Source organism: Microcaecilia unicolor, chromosome 1 (genome assembly GCF_901765095.1).
Source record: "Microcaecilia unicolor chromosome 1, aMicUni1.1, whole genome shotgun sequence".
In the NCBI taxonomy this organism is placed as follows: Eukaryota; Metazoa; Chordata; class Amphibia; order Gymnophiona; family Siphonopidae; genus Microcaecilia; species Microcaecilia unicolor.
The window spans coordinates 552461397-552475368 of NC_044031.1; the positions used below are offsets into that span (position 1 = coordinate 552461397).

General features: G+C 39.7%; 1 protein-coding gene across 1 annotated transcript in view; it reads left to right on the plus strand.

Moving 5' to 3' along the window:
- GRHL2 (grainyhead like transcription factor 2) overlaps window positions 1-13972 on the plus strand; it is a 296136-nt gene that overhangs the window by 272280 nt on the left and 9884 nt on the right. The window contains exon 15 of the mRNA XM_030217442.1: window positions 13759-13823. Coding sequence (XP_030073302.1) covers window positions 13759-13823 — 65 coding nt within the window. The remainder of the gene's footprint in view (window positions 1-13758; window positions 13824-13972) is intronic.

Consider the following 13972-nt stretch of genomic DNA (forward strand, 5'->3'; position numbering starts at 1 on the left):
GGAAAAACAAAGACTATATTGTAATGATGGGCTGCATCTCACTGTGGCAGGAAAAAAGAATCCTATACGTGTTTATGCATTTAAACTAGAAACTGGAGGTGGCAGTTGGAAGCAAGTAAATTCAGGTAGTCACCCCCAGCAAAAGACAAACTACATCAGTAGTAGAGAAAGCAATGAAAACAACAATCTTAGAAATTCACTTCTTAGCAATACCACAATAGGTGAGACAACAAAAATATACACAGAAGATGAAACTGCCACTGAAATGTAGCTGGAAAGCAATGACCACAAATGTTCGCAGTCTAAGCAACAAATTTCATGATCTGTAAGCCCTGATGATAGAGGCAGATTTAGATGTTGTCACTATCACGGAGACATGGTTCAATGATTCCCATGAATGGTACGCAAAAATACTGGGCTATAATCTATTTAGGAAGATTAGAGATGGTCAAAAAGGTGGAGGAGTAGATCTGAATGTCAGAAACAATAATAAAGTGACTGAAATGCAGGGGATCTGGGGAAAGGAAGAAGCAATATGGATTGCATTGAAAAGAGAAGACAGAACCTTCATTGGTGTTGTCTACAGACCTCTGACACAGTCGGAGCAGCTTGATAAAGATCTGGTTGCAGATGCACAAAAGTTGGGAAAGAAAAGAGAAGTGCTGTTACTGGGTGATTTCAACTTGCCAGATGTGGACTGGAAAGTTCCATCTGCAGAATCGTAAAGAAGTAGGGAGATAGTGGATGCCTTTCAAAGTGCTCTGCTCAGACAAATAGTGGTGGATCCCACAAGAGAAGGAGCAATGCTGAATCTGGTGCTCACAAATGTGAAAATTGTGTCTAATGTCAGAGTAGGTGCCCATCTGAGCAGTAGTGATCATCAAACAGTTTGATATAATGGCTAGAGCAGAGGGCAGCCACTCAAAACTCAAAGTCCTGGATTTCAAACATACTGACTTTAACAAAATGGGGGCATGCCTGAAGAAAGAGCTGAGGGGATTGGAAGACATACAAGAAGTAGAAAGACAGTGGTCCAGGCTAAAAAGGAGCTATTAAAATGGCTACTGACTTTTACGTGAGGAGAGTAAATAAAAGCAAGAAGAAAAGGAAACCGATATGATTCTCCAAACAAGTGGCTGAGAAAATAAAGGCAAAAGAGGTGGCATTCATGAAATACAGGAAAACTCAAGGAGAGGAACACAAGAAAGTATACCAAGAGAAGCTGAAAGCAAAAGAAGAGGCAGAAGAGCAAATGGCTAGGAATGCAGGGATGGGAGGCAACATTTTTTTCAGGTATATTAGTGAAAGAAGGAAGGCTAGAAATGGAATTGTAAGATTGATAGATACTGTGGACAGCTATGTGGAGCGTGATGATGAAAAAGCGAACATGCTAAACAAATACTTCTGTTCTGTGTTCACGGAAGAAAATCCTGGAGAAGGACCACGATCGGCTGGTAAAGGTACATATAAGATTGGAGTGGATATCACACCATTCACACCTTTGTTTATGAACAACTTGAAAAATTGAAGGTGGACAAAGCCATGGGACCAGATGGGATCCATCCCAGGATATTGAGGGAGGTTAGAGAGATTCTGGCGGGTCCTCTTAAAAATGTATTTAATAAATCCTTGGAGACAGGAAATGATCCACAGGACTGAAGAAGAGCAGATGTGGTCCCTCTTCACAAAATTGGTGACAGAGAAGAAGTGGGAAACTATAGGCCGGTAAGCCTCACTTCAGTTATTGGAAAAATAATAGAAGCATTGCTGAAGGAAAGGATAGTGAATTTCCTGGAATCCAATGAGTTACAAGATCCAAGGCAATATGGTTTTACCAAAGGCAAATCGTGCCAAATGAATTTGATTGAATTCTTTGACTGGGTGACCAGAGAATTGGATCAAGGAAGTGCACTAGATGTAATCTACTTGGATTTCAGCAAAGCCTTTGACATATTCCCTCATAGAAGGCTCTTAAATAAACTTGAAAGGCTGGAGTTAGGACCCAAAGTGGTGAATTGAATTAGAAACTGGTTGACAGACAAATGCCAGAGGGTGGTGGTCAATGGAATTCATTTGGAGGAAGGAAAAGTGAGTAGCAGAGTGCCCCAGGGATTGGTGCCGGGGCCGATTCTGTTCAATATATTTCTGAGTAACACTACCAAAGGATTAAAAGGTAAGGTTTGCCTTTTTACGGATGATACCAAGATTTGTAACAAAGTGGACACCCCGGAGGGAGTGGAAAACATGAAAAGGGATCTGGAAAAGTTAGAAGAATGATCTAACATTTACCAATTAAAATGTTATGCAAAAAGTGCAAAGTGATGCATTTGGGGAATAGAAACTCAAGGGAGCTGTATGTCCTAGGAGGTGAGAGGCTGATATGCACAGATGGGGAGAGGGACCTTGGGGTCATGGTGTCCAAGGACCTTAAAGCGAAAAAACAGTGTGACAAAGCACTGGCCATAGCCAGAAGGATGGTGTAACCAAATGAGTAACCAATAGAAGAAAGGAGGTGTTGATGCCCCTGTACAAGTCGTTGGTGAGGCCCCACCTGGAGTCTTGTGGTCCGTTTTTGAGAGTGTACCTTGCTAAGGATATAAAAAGACTAGAAGCAGTCCAGAGGAAGGCGACAAAAATTATATGGGGCCTGCATCATAAGACATATGAGAAGAGACTGGAAGCCTATGTATAGCCTAGAGCAAAGAAGGGACAGGGGAGATATGGTACAGATGTTTAAGTACTTGAAAGTTATTAATATAGAAACAAATCTCTTCCAGAGAAGGGGAAATGGTAAACTAGAGGACATGAGTTCAGGTTGTGGGGTGGTAGACTTAGGAGTAATGACAGGAAATTCTTTGTCACGGAGAGGGTGTTCGATGCCTGGAATGCCCTTCTGAGGGAGGTGGTAGAGACAAAAACAGTGACGGAATTAAAAAAGGCATGGAATGAACACAGAGGAATCCTATTTAGAAAATAGATGGTAGAAAACAAAAATAAATTTTATAAAACCTTAAATGGCTGCAGGGAGTGGATGTGTGAGTGACGCTTGGATGGCTACTCTGACTGTGAAGAACTAAGGCTGGTGCCAAGCAGACTTGGTAGGTCAGTGTCTGTATATAGCAAAACAGAACCAAAAGTGGGGTGGGCTGGCTCTTCCAAAAAACAGTAAGGGAGACACTTGTTCAAATATATGAACCTTTATTAAAAGTCACCAAATAACACAGCTGCCATGTTTCTGCATCTAAACACCTACTTCAGGAGTCTTATGATGTATGTTATGTTATGGCGCTTGTTGGAAGTGCCCTCTTGAATCTTGGATGAACCAATTTGCATTTGGTTTTGAGATATCTACCTTTTCATAACAAATGAGAAGATGGATTTGGGTAGGCTGGAGTGAGCTTTGATGGCAACTCCAGTAGGTGGAACATAAAAACAGAGCCGGCTTCTACTGTCTGTGTCCCAGAAATGCCAAAGAAAGACTCATGATAAAGTATATAATTTCACATTCATTGTTGATTTAATCAGGAATTGATAAAGAGTGTGACTAGCAGACTGGATGAACCGTTAAGGTCTTTATCTACTGTCATTTACTATGTTACTATGTAAATGATTAGTTTAGCCAAACGACGCAATGAACCAAACCACTTCCTCATACAAAACCAGACAGAAACAAGAGGGGTGAGAATGACCATGCAGATAGACCAGGATGACAGCAGCAAGTCCTTTATTTAAAAACGTAGATGAAAGTCAAACTGTAGGCCCAACACGGACTCTGTTTCAGCTGCAAAGCCTTCTTCAGAAGTCTCTGTTATAGAGGAGTAGCCTAGTGGTTAGAGCACTGGTCTTGACATCCAGAGGTGGCTTGTTCAAATCCCACTGCTGCTACTTGTGATCTTGGGCAAGTCAATTAACCCTTCATTGCCTCAGGCACAAAATTAGATTGTGAGCCCTGCATGGGCAGAGAATTACCCAGTAGTACCTGAATGTAACTCACCTTGAGCTACTACTGAAAAAGGTGTGAGCAAAATATAAATGAGCAAAATATAAATAAATATATGCTTACAAATGGTGAAGGTAAAGCTTCATAAAAAACAGCAAAGTGTCTCTTGGACAAGTGAAAGACCTTACTGGTCACAGTGCCAAGTGTCACTGTAAACATTGTAGAGCTAAAAGCAGAGACTCCCATTAAGTAGAATAGCATCCTTTATTCCCCTTCTTGGCACCTAATACTAGGCAGCTCCTTATAAAAGGTTGCCTGTATCTGTTCACTTCTTATTTAATCATAGTCTTTGCTTTCTTTAACCGTTGACAATGACTTGAGACTATTCCCAACAAGTCAGCACCTCTTTATTTATTTAATTGATATTCTGCTCAATGGAATAGGTGATAGTAGATTTTGCTCATATAACTTACCGTGAGACGTAATCATAGTTCTGATTTTTTTTCCATTCAAATGGCAGCACATTGTTTAATGCACTCTTTGCAAGCCGTTTACAAGATATGCATCTAAATATTTAAGATACTTTGAGATCTTTCTTGCTTGTCTGCTTTAACATTCTGAAATTGCAGCTGGAAGAACAAGTAAATTTGCTAAGTGACATTAATACCAACTAGGAACTGAAAAAGATCAGCACGCACATTCTTGAATCTCCACTATTCCAGTTGTAAAGGACTTATATAAGAGAAGCTGGATGCATATGTTGATTTATATTTAAGCACACAACTATGGAACGCACTACCAAAAGTCACAAAAACAATGCACGACCTAACATCCTTCCGAAAATTACTGAAAACCAACCTGTTCAAAAAGGCATACCACAATGTCCCGTCCTAAATACTAGACAACGAAACTCTACCAAAACTAGACAAAACTGAACTCTCTACACTTGACTGCTTCATCTACTCAGCCACTCATGAACACTAACGCACTACCACTTTAATTCTCATGCTGGAAATGAACTCTCGATATTTGATTATCTAACTTACTCTATATTTTACTTTATTAATTAGAACTTTAACACAATACCAATTTGTATTTCTCATTCCGGAAATGGCGATCGTCATTACTGCATAATGTAAGCCACATTGAGCCTGCAAATAGGTGGGGAAAAGTGGGATAAAAATGCAACAAATAAATAAATAAATAAAATATAGCAAGCTTCAATTTTATAAGCATACTGTTCAGTTATATTGGTTTTTTGGCAGCCCTGTCAAAGAATTTAATGTTAATGTTTAATTCTGTCAGCTGCTTTAAAGGGCAACAATTTGCAGCTAGTTGTGAATGACCTGATACAATTATGCATTCCCCAGTGCTGGGCCTTTATGTTTTTCCTATAAACAATTGTTGCCTTAGTTAGACTGACAAAAAGTTGCAGATTATTTATTTACTAGCTGTCCCCGCTGGCGTTGCTCAGTGATAGGTTAGTACTTTGTAATTGAGATAAGCAAGGTTTATTTGTTTGTAATAACACTGTACAAGTATGTATTTTTAACTTGTTTATGATGGTTGTTACATTTTGTTTCATGTCTTTCATGGGAGAAATGAAACATAAAGAATAGGTATATAGATAGATATATTTTTATTTGTACAAACAGAAATATAACACACAGAAGTAGATCAATATTAAATATGTTTAACATAATTTGTAATAAGTTCTCATTTGAGCGCATTTAATAGACAACATTTTTTGTTTTTCAATTTGCAGACCATGTTCATTTTGCCAATGCTCAATTGAGGAGACTCTTCATACTCGTCCGTTGAGTTGTAAGAAAAAGCTGCCCCTTGTAAATTGGACTTCATTAATAGTCTTCTAGTAGCTTCTCTTTTACAATTACTTTCTAAAAATTGAGCATTTCGCTGTCCAGTCTCTTGGGCTCTGATAGCAGCTTGTGTTTGTCTTTGGTACTGAAGTCGTATTTCATTTTCTTGTTGGTTTTCAATACTCCGTATTTGAGCTTGTCTTTCCATTTGGTGCACGTCACCTTTGATTTTCAACTGGCATTTCATCAACTCTTAGTTTAGCCTGCTTTTTTCGCTGATCTGCAAGGCATATTTCATTTTCCATTGTAGATTCAACTGCCCTGGATACAAAACAAATTATTTAGTATCTGGATTCATGACTGGCACACTTCTATATACTATATACTTCTTATATACACTGTCAGCTAGCACATTTGCTTATTTCCGATCTGACGAAAAAGGGCAACCTTCGAAAGCTAATCAAGAAATGTATTAAGTTATGTCCAATAAAAAAGGTATCATCTTATTTTCTTTTCCATGTTTTATTTTGTTTGATTTCTATTGATAACCTTAAGAGTGGACTAACACGGCTACCACACTCCTCTACTTATGACTGGCACAAAAACGATGGTCTGCTTTAAATATATTCTACTTTAAGTGAGCATTAAACATAGCCATTTTCACACACCCCTCAGCACTGGCAGAGTAGGGGTGTACTGCTGAGAGTGAGTGTGATTGGGTATGTTAGAATGGGTGACTGTGAGTGGGTGTGCTTTGCTGAGAGATGTGTGAGGACGGATGAATGTGAGTGAGTGGGTGCTATTCTGTGGTTTGTGAGTGGGGGTGTACTGCTGAGGGGTGAGTATGCATGGAGGTATGCTACTCTGGGGTGTGTGAGAACAGGTGAGTGTCTGTGTGTGTGGGGGGGGTGCTATTCTGGCTTGTATGATTGAGGTTGTTTTGCCAAGGGGTGTGTGAGAACAGATGAGTGTGAGTGGGGTGTTTTGCTAAGTGCTGTATTATAATGGGTGAGTGTGAGTGGGGGGGTGGGTGAGAATAGCTGAGGGGTGTGTGAGAAAGAGTGACATTGACAATGAGTTTAATACTCCCTCCCTTAAATCAGAAAATATGGAGACTGGATCCCTACCTAGCACTAACTGTTCTTTTCCGATCAATTTTTATAGGTTGATTTTCTTGATTAGTTGTTTCTTTCAGCCTAGCAAGTTCCTGCGATTTGACTTTCACCGTTTTCCTGTCAAAACACAGCCTTCTTTTCAAGGGCATATTGAAATTCAGCTTCCCATCCTTTTCAAGGAGTGTTCTCCTGGTGGGGTAGTGAATTCTTGCACACGCACACACTTCCCAGTCTGACCCCAATTCTTTCTCCCTACCCTGTTCCCACCAGTCTCTGAACCTCCCTTATACTGAAATTGTTAGGGTAGAGGGTATTAGAGAATGAGAGAGGGACAATTGCACAGCTGCCGTCCATGATTCTCCCCACCAGTCTCTGAGAGCCCTCACCCTGTCCCAATCAGTTTGTCGCTTAGCAACAGCAAGAAAGAACTTTCTGACCTGCAGCCTATTCATTAAATGGATAGAGGTATTGCTCTCCCTTTCTTGAGTGCCCCCGTGAATCGAATCATTTCAAGCTACACAATAGCCTCAGCAACGGCGGGTAAAATCTGCGTGCCAGGTTTGGTGGCCGTAGCTCTTCGGGGGCCGGAGGAGTTCGGACACAGACAAACAAACAAACAAACACAAGCGTTCTCTTTATATAGAGAGATTTATTTATTTATTTTAAAACTTATACCCCACTTACACCTAAGCAGTTCCCAATAAAACATACATAATAATAAGACAAACATACACATAAACACTTCAGAAAATTACAGTAAGTAGCTGCTATGTCCCCACTACATCAGGTAAAAAAAAATACCTGAACAAAAAAGTGGGCCTTCAAAAACTTCTTTGCACAGAGTCAAAGATGCCCAGACAAGGCATTCTGCAAGACTGGGCCTGCAAATGAAAACACTGCTGTCCTCCTAAGAGCATAATTTATTTAGACTTTGCTCACACCTTTTTCAGTAGTAGCTCAAGGTGAGTTATATTCAGGTACACTGGATATTTCTCTGTCCCAGGAGGGCTCACAATCTGTTTGTACCTGAGTCAATGGAGGGTTAAGTGACTTGCCCAAGAACACAAGGAGCAGCAGTGGGGTTTGAGCCAGCCACCTCCAGATATCAAGAGTGGTGCTCTAACCACTAGGCCACTCCTCCACTCAGGGAATCAGTTACTAACTTCTTTGCCAAATCAGATCCTAACCCCTTAGCATATACAAATAATGTTATCACAGAACATAACTACCATAGTACAGTCCCATATACAGTCTGATGATTATATGTTGAATGTTTTTTACATCTGCTGTTTCTTTTCTAATGCCTTCTTGCATATAGCTTTAAGAATATAAGGTCAAGCTCATCAAATCATATTGGAGCTTGTATTCCAACATTGCATAATGTTGTCTACCTAAAAAAAACTAGCTCTGTAGCTCCAGAAGTCTGAAACTCTCTTCCACTAAATATAAAACTTGAGTGAGACTATATGAAATTCTGCAAAACACTAAAAATGTGGTTATTCAATAGGTATCTAGGTTAAATTTTACTGTTTTTTTTTAAGTTTCCTATGGTATTGTAATGATTTTTAATCGTATTTTTCTCTCATTTGTTTGAGAGTGATGCTTTTCTCTCTTGTGAACTGTCTAGAGCTAATGGTTGTGACGGTATTGTTTATGATTATAATTATTAATATTATTACTTAACTTTGCTCATTCTTCATCCCCTCTTTTATTCACTTTGGTCATCCCAATGTATTCTTTTGTCAGTTCCACTCCCTTCAGTAATCAGACTGGAGTCCACTCTAGAGTGTGCTTTCTGTTATCTAGCCCCATCTTTCTGGAACTTATTCTGGCAGAGTCGATGGCAGAATGCTCCTAAAATAGATTTAAACTAAGGATGATGTCCTGGATATTTTTTCTTGCCTTCAGGCTTAGGTGATTTTTTACTAGCAGGGGACCTGTTAGGGAGATAATTGGTTAAGTAGTGCGCAACCCGGCTGTTTTTTTTCTCTTTCGTTTGAAACCAAATCTGTAGCCGAAATTCGCCGCATAGTTATGGCCAAAGCCAAGTTGCCAGTGCTGGATGTTCATGCCCCTTGGGTGCTGGGATTCAAAATGGCACCAAATTCCTATTCTGAACATGCCTGCTGTAATGTTGTCTACAAACATGTACTTACTTGCACCATGCAGTTTTAAACATAAAATAATTTTATAAAAGCCCTTTCATGCACATAAAAGTGCGTTGTATGCACAAAAATGGTTCATAAAATTACTTTCTAAGAATGGCAAGTCTTTTTTCAGTTCATCCTTGGAATGTAGTAGACAGTGTGTCACACACATTGGCACTGTCTATCAGGTGTGTCACGATAAAAAAAAGGTTGAGAACCACTGCTGTAGATCAATAAATCTGTAGGCAAGTATTGGTGGTTTTAGAGATTTAGCCATTTCAAATGTGATAAACTTCTCTGTGCAAAAAGCTTGTTGTGACAGTTTGTAGACTTCGTGAGAATCAAATGGATTCTCTTATAATGTAGCATATTGATAGTCTCTTCATTATAAGCCAGTATTAATACCAGTGGTGTAGCCAGGGGGGGGCGGGCCTTGGTGACCTGGGCCCCCCCCCCCCAATTTGGGTTTGCCTGTCCCCGAAATTGAGGCAAAGTCTTGTGCTTTAGCTGGCAGGAGTCTCCAAGCCCCACCAGCAGAAGCCCTCCTCCTCGCAAAGCCAAGCAGTGACACTTTTCCAGACCCCCCCCCCCCCCACCCTGCACATGCTTGGTTTCTGTGAAACTGAGCATACATGAGGGAGGCCCACCCCCTGCATATGCTCGGTTTTTGCTCATGTGCAGGGGGAAGGCTCCCTTGCATATTTTTAGTTTAAGAGGAAAAATACTTGTGCACAGCTGGAGGAAGTGGTGTTTTTCGCTCAGGGATGTGGATGTGGTTGGAGGTGGGGTAAAATGTTGTGCCCCCCTTCCACCTTGAGCTCAGGACTCCCCAAAATCTGAGATCTGGCTTTGCGTCTGATGAATATTATTATTATTAGCATTTGTATAGCACTACCAGACGCACGCAGCGCTGAACACCTGACAGAGAGGCAGTCCCTGCTCAATAGAGCTTACAATCCTACTACATATTTCTTTAGTGGTGCTTCATGTACTCAGAATTGTACAAGCACACATATGAATAAGTCCTCACCCATGTAATTTAGTTACAGCTAAAAAGATGTAGTTAAAAAAGGTACATATTTGCTGTTAACACGAGCTGTGGTGCATTCAATGGGTGCCATATTGCCCTCCATCCCGCATTTGCACCTCAGAATGACCCTTTTCTTGATTTCCTTTCATTTTCCAGCTTATTATTACTGAAACTCAACATGTTGCATATTTAAATAATGTGCTAATATATCTTAATGCAATTCATTTTGCGCAGCTTGGTAACTCTAAAGGGCCCTTTTACTAAGTGCGGGAAGTAGTTAATGTGCAACTTAGCATGCACTGTTAGTGCAAGGGCTTCACAACTGTGACAGCACAGGCTAATTTGTGTGTTAGGGGGCAGAAGCTGGGCGGAGAATGGGCGTGGACTGCACATTACAGTAAGTGCACAGTACTTTCCACACGTTGCTACTTCTGCTGTTATTTTTATTTATTTATTTAGAACATTTATAGCCCGTCCATTAACTAGGCAGGTTACAAAAATGAACAATCACAGCAAACCATATACTACACACCACCACTCCTACCTTATTCTACTTTCTTCTACTATAACTGATTGATTAGAAAGTATTGACATCCTTGACATCTTTGCAACACCAATTGTATTTTGTACCCTGAAATGGCGCTGCCATAACAAGTTTCTGTAAGCCACATTGAGCCTGCAAATAGGTGGGAAAATGTGGGATACAAATGCAATAAATAATAATAATAATAAATCAGGCATAATAACATCTAAAACATATAAATAGCATACATGTTATTCCTTTATTTTTATAAAATACATACATACTGAATTAAATCCGAAAATACGTCTGTGCAAATAGAAATGCCTTTACCTGTTTTAAAAATATCAAGCTTCTGCAACAAGTAGAGGCTCAACGGTAATTCATTCCACCCACTAGGACCAGCATAAGGAAATGCTGCCTTTGCAATAGCAGAAAAGTGCAAGCACCTGAAAGATGGAACAATCAAGCGCTGTGTATTTTCAGAATGTAATGCTTGTGTACACCTATAGCACTGCAGCACCTTTCTGAAAAAAACAGGAACTGAATCATGCAAAATCTTAAAAACCAATAAAAGCAGTTTAAAATGAACTCTGTAGGCAATTAGCAACCAGTGAAGAGTTTTCATTGCACCTGTAACAGACTCAAAACGACCTAGGCCAAAAATTATGCATATTGCAGCATGCTCAACTACCTGCAGCATGTGAATTCTGTCTTCCATAATGCCCAACAACAAGGCCAGTACAATAATCTATTTTTGCAAGCAGTAAGTGTTAGACCACTATCGTGAAAATCATACATTGGCAATAATGGTTTCAACTTACTCTGGACTTTTAACTGGAAAAAAATATGTCTGTACCAATTTAGAGAGTCAGCTTTGAATCAATAATAACATCCAAACTCGTAATCTGTTTCTTAATTGGGATCTGTATCCCCTCAAACACAGCTGGTTTTGATCTATAGCACAGTTGGATCTAGTGACAAGCATTACTTCTGTCTTTGATAGATTCAGGGCTAAAAAATTTGCTTTCATCCATGATTTAATTCTTTCTCAAATACTCAACCAATTTCTCTCATCCTACAGCGAAGCTCTCATCTACTGGGTGCAAGAGGCATTAAGTGCATCCACGCAAATTGCAAATAAACAACGTGCGGTAAAGAACATTTCTGTGTGCTTGGCATCCCCTAAAAGTTACCACATAGTCTTTGAATTTATACACATTCATTTTAATGTTAAAGCACTGTCTGCCTTCTAGCACAGAAATCTCTGTCTCCCCTGAACCCTATCAATGAGAACAAAAGACTTCTCCCTCCCCTCCCATCCACTGTTCCCTCTAAGCTGACCAGGATTCCTCCCACTGCATTGCTGCCAGTGAGGGATGGTGGTTCGATATTATGTATTCAATTGCTAGAGATAGTCACATTCTCTGGAGTTCTGCTGATCTTGCCTGTCCCTCACTGTTGAAAATGTGATAGTGAAACATCACCCCCACTGGCAGGACTGTAGGTGGAGGACTCCCACTTGGCTTAGAGGGAGCAGTGCCCCTGCCCCACCCCTAGCGCCTAGCTTGCCTCTGACTTCCACTAAGGTTCAGCCGGTGCCATTTTGAATACCAGCACCCATGGGGCAGGAGCATCCAGAATTGGTTCCTGCCCCCTCCATTATCCACCAGGGCAACCTCTAGTAGATGCTGAGGGTGAGTTGAAGGGGGTGGGGTTGGTCCCTGCTGTCATGGGCATCTTTATGTGGCTCAGTTCTCTAAATATACTGACCTAATGTTTCTAGTTTTAGAAGTTCTCTAACTTTGGTGAATTTCTATTTCTGGTTGGCAGCATTATTGGGCCTATGGATGAATAGACAGACACGGTGGATATTGTTCCGTTATGTACAATTCTGTACAATGTTTCATATATTGGAAAGCATAAAGATAATTCTGTTATAGTAGAAAAATAACCCTAACCCCGTGAATGCATCATGGAGTTTTAATGGGTAAGTGATATCTTTTTAAAAGGTTCAATGAGAATCAGCTGCAGTACTGTAGGATGGTAGGAGGGACCTTGAGTAATCTCAGAAGCTTATGTATTACAAAATGTATTTATTTATTTATTTTAGTGCATTTCTATCCCACATTTTCCCACAAGCACAGGCACAATGTGGCGTACAGTAGTTCAAGAAAGATTACAACAAAAGAAAGGAAGAAACATAGGATGACAGTGTTGGGATGAATTCACAGAAAAGACATAGGAAGGAAAAAATGTCCAACAAGTGCAATTGGGTTAGAGTCCCACTTCAAACTACAACGGGAGAGTCATAAGGAGGAGTTTGATACAGAGTAGGCTTGCGTAAATAGGAATGTCTTTAAGAACTTCTTAAATAATCGATGGTCTGATATCCCTTTTAATTGCTTCGGCAGTGCATTCCAAGTCTTAGCACTGGTATATGGGAAAGACGAAGCAAACGTGTTTATATCTGACTTTCCTGCTGCTGGGAAAGTGTAGACAGAGAAAGTTGCGCGATGACGACGAAGCATTTCTTGGGGGCAGATCAATTAAGTCAAGCATGTATTCAGGGGCCTCTCCAAATACGATCTTGTGCGTTAAAGAGCAGACTTTGAAGATAATGCGATCTTTGACTGGGAGCCAGTTCAGGTCAAAACGCAATGGTTGTGCATGATCAAAGCGCGATTTGCCTAGTACTAATTTAGCAGCTGTGTTCTGGGCTGTCTGGATTTTTTTTTTAGTAAATAGTCATGACAACCAGAATATATCCCACTACAGTAGTCCAGGTGTGAAAATTATTTGTTAGTCCTTTAAAAGATTCCAGTTTAGTCCAGAGTCAGAACTACCATAGTAAATTTGTATTTGGATGACAAAAATGCTAAGAAAAACCATTAGTAGCATTACTTTGTTATAGTGGCAATCACTTACCCAAAATCTCATTTGTAGTACACCCTAGTTATCACATATGTATGTATATAATCCAAAATATCATATTTGTATTCAATGAAGTGTATAGTTCTCTTTCAGTAATTTAAATTATTGTATCTATTTATGCATTTGTATAAAACATGTCGAATCCACTATTATTAATATTACCAAGCAGCTAACAAAATAATACCTGACACAATGAGAATACAAAACATTTTAACTGCAAATGTCATAACCTGCTTTTAATTGTAATTTCAGATATCTGAAAAATATGGATTTCCAGTAGAAAAGATTACAAAAATTTACAAAAAAAGCAAAAAGGGGTAAGTGAAAAAATATTGAAGTAGTTTTTCTAGACGAATCCAGTTACAGAGAATTCACTGCAATGTCATAGGGCTGACACTGTTTTGTTGTTAAATCCTTCCAAACAGCAGGGGCAAAAAACACAGCTAGCTATAATATCTTCAAAAAT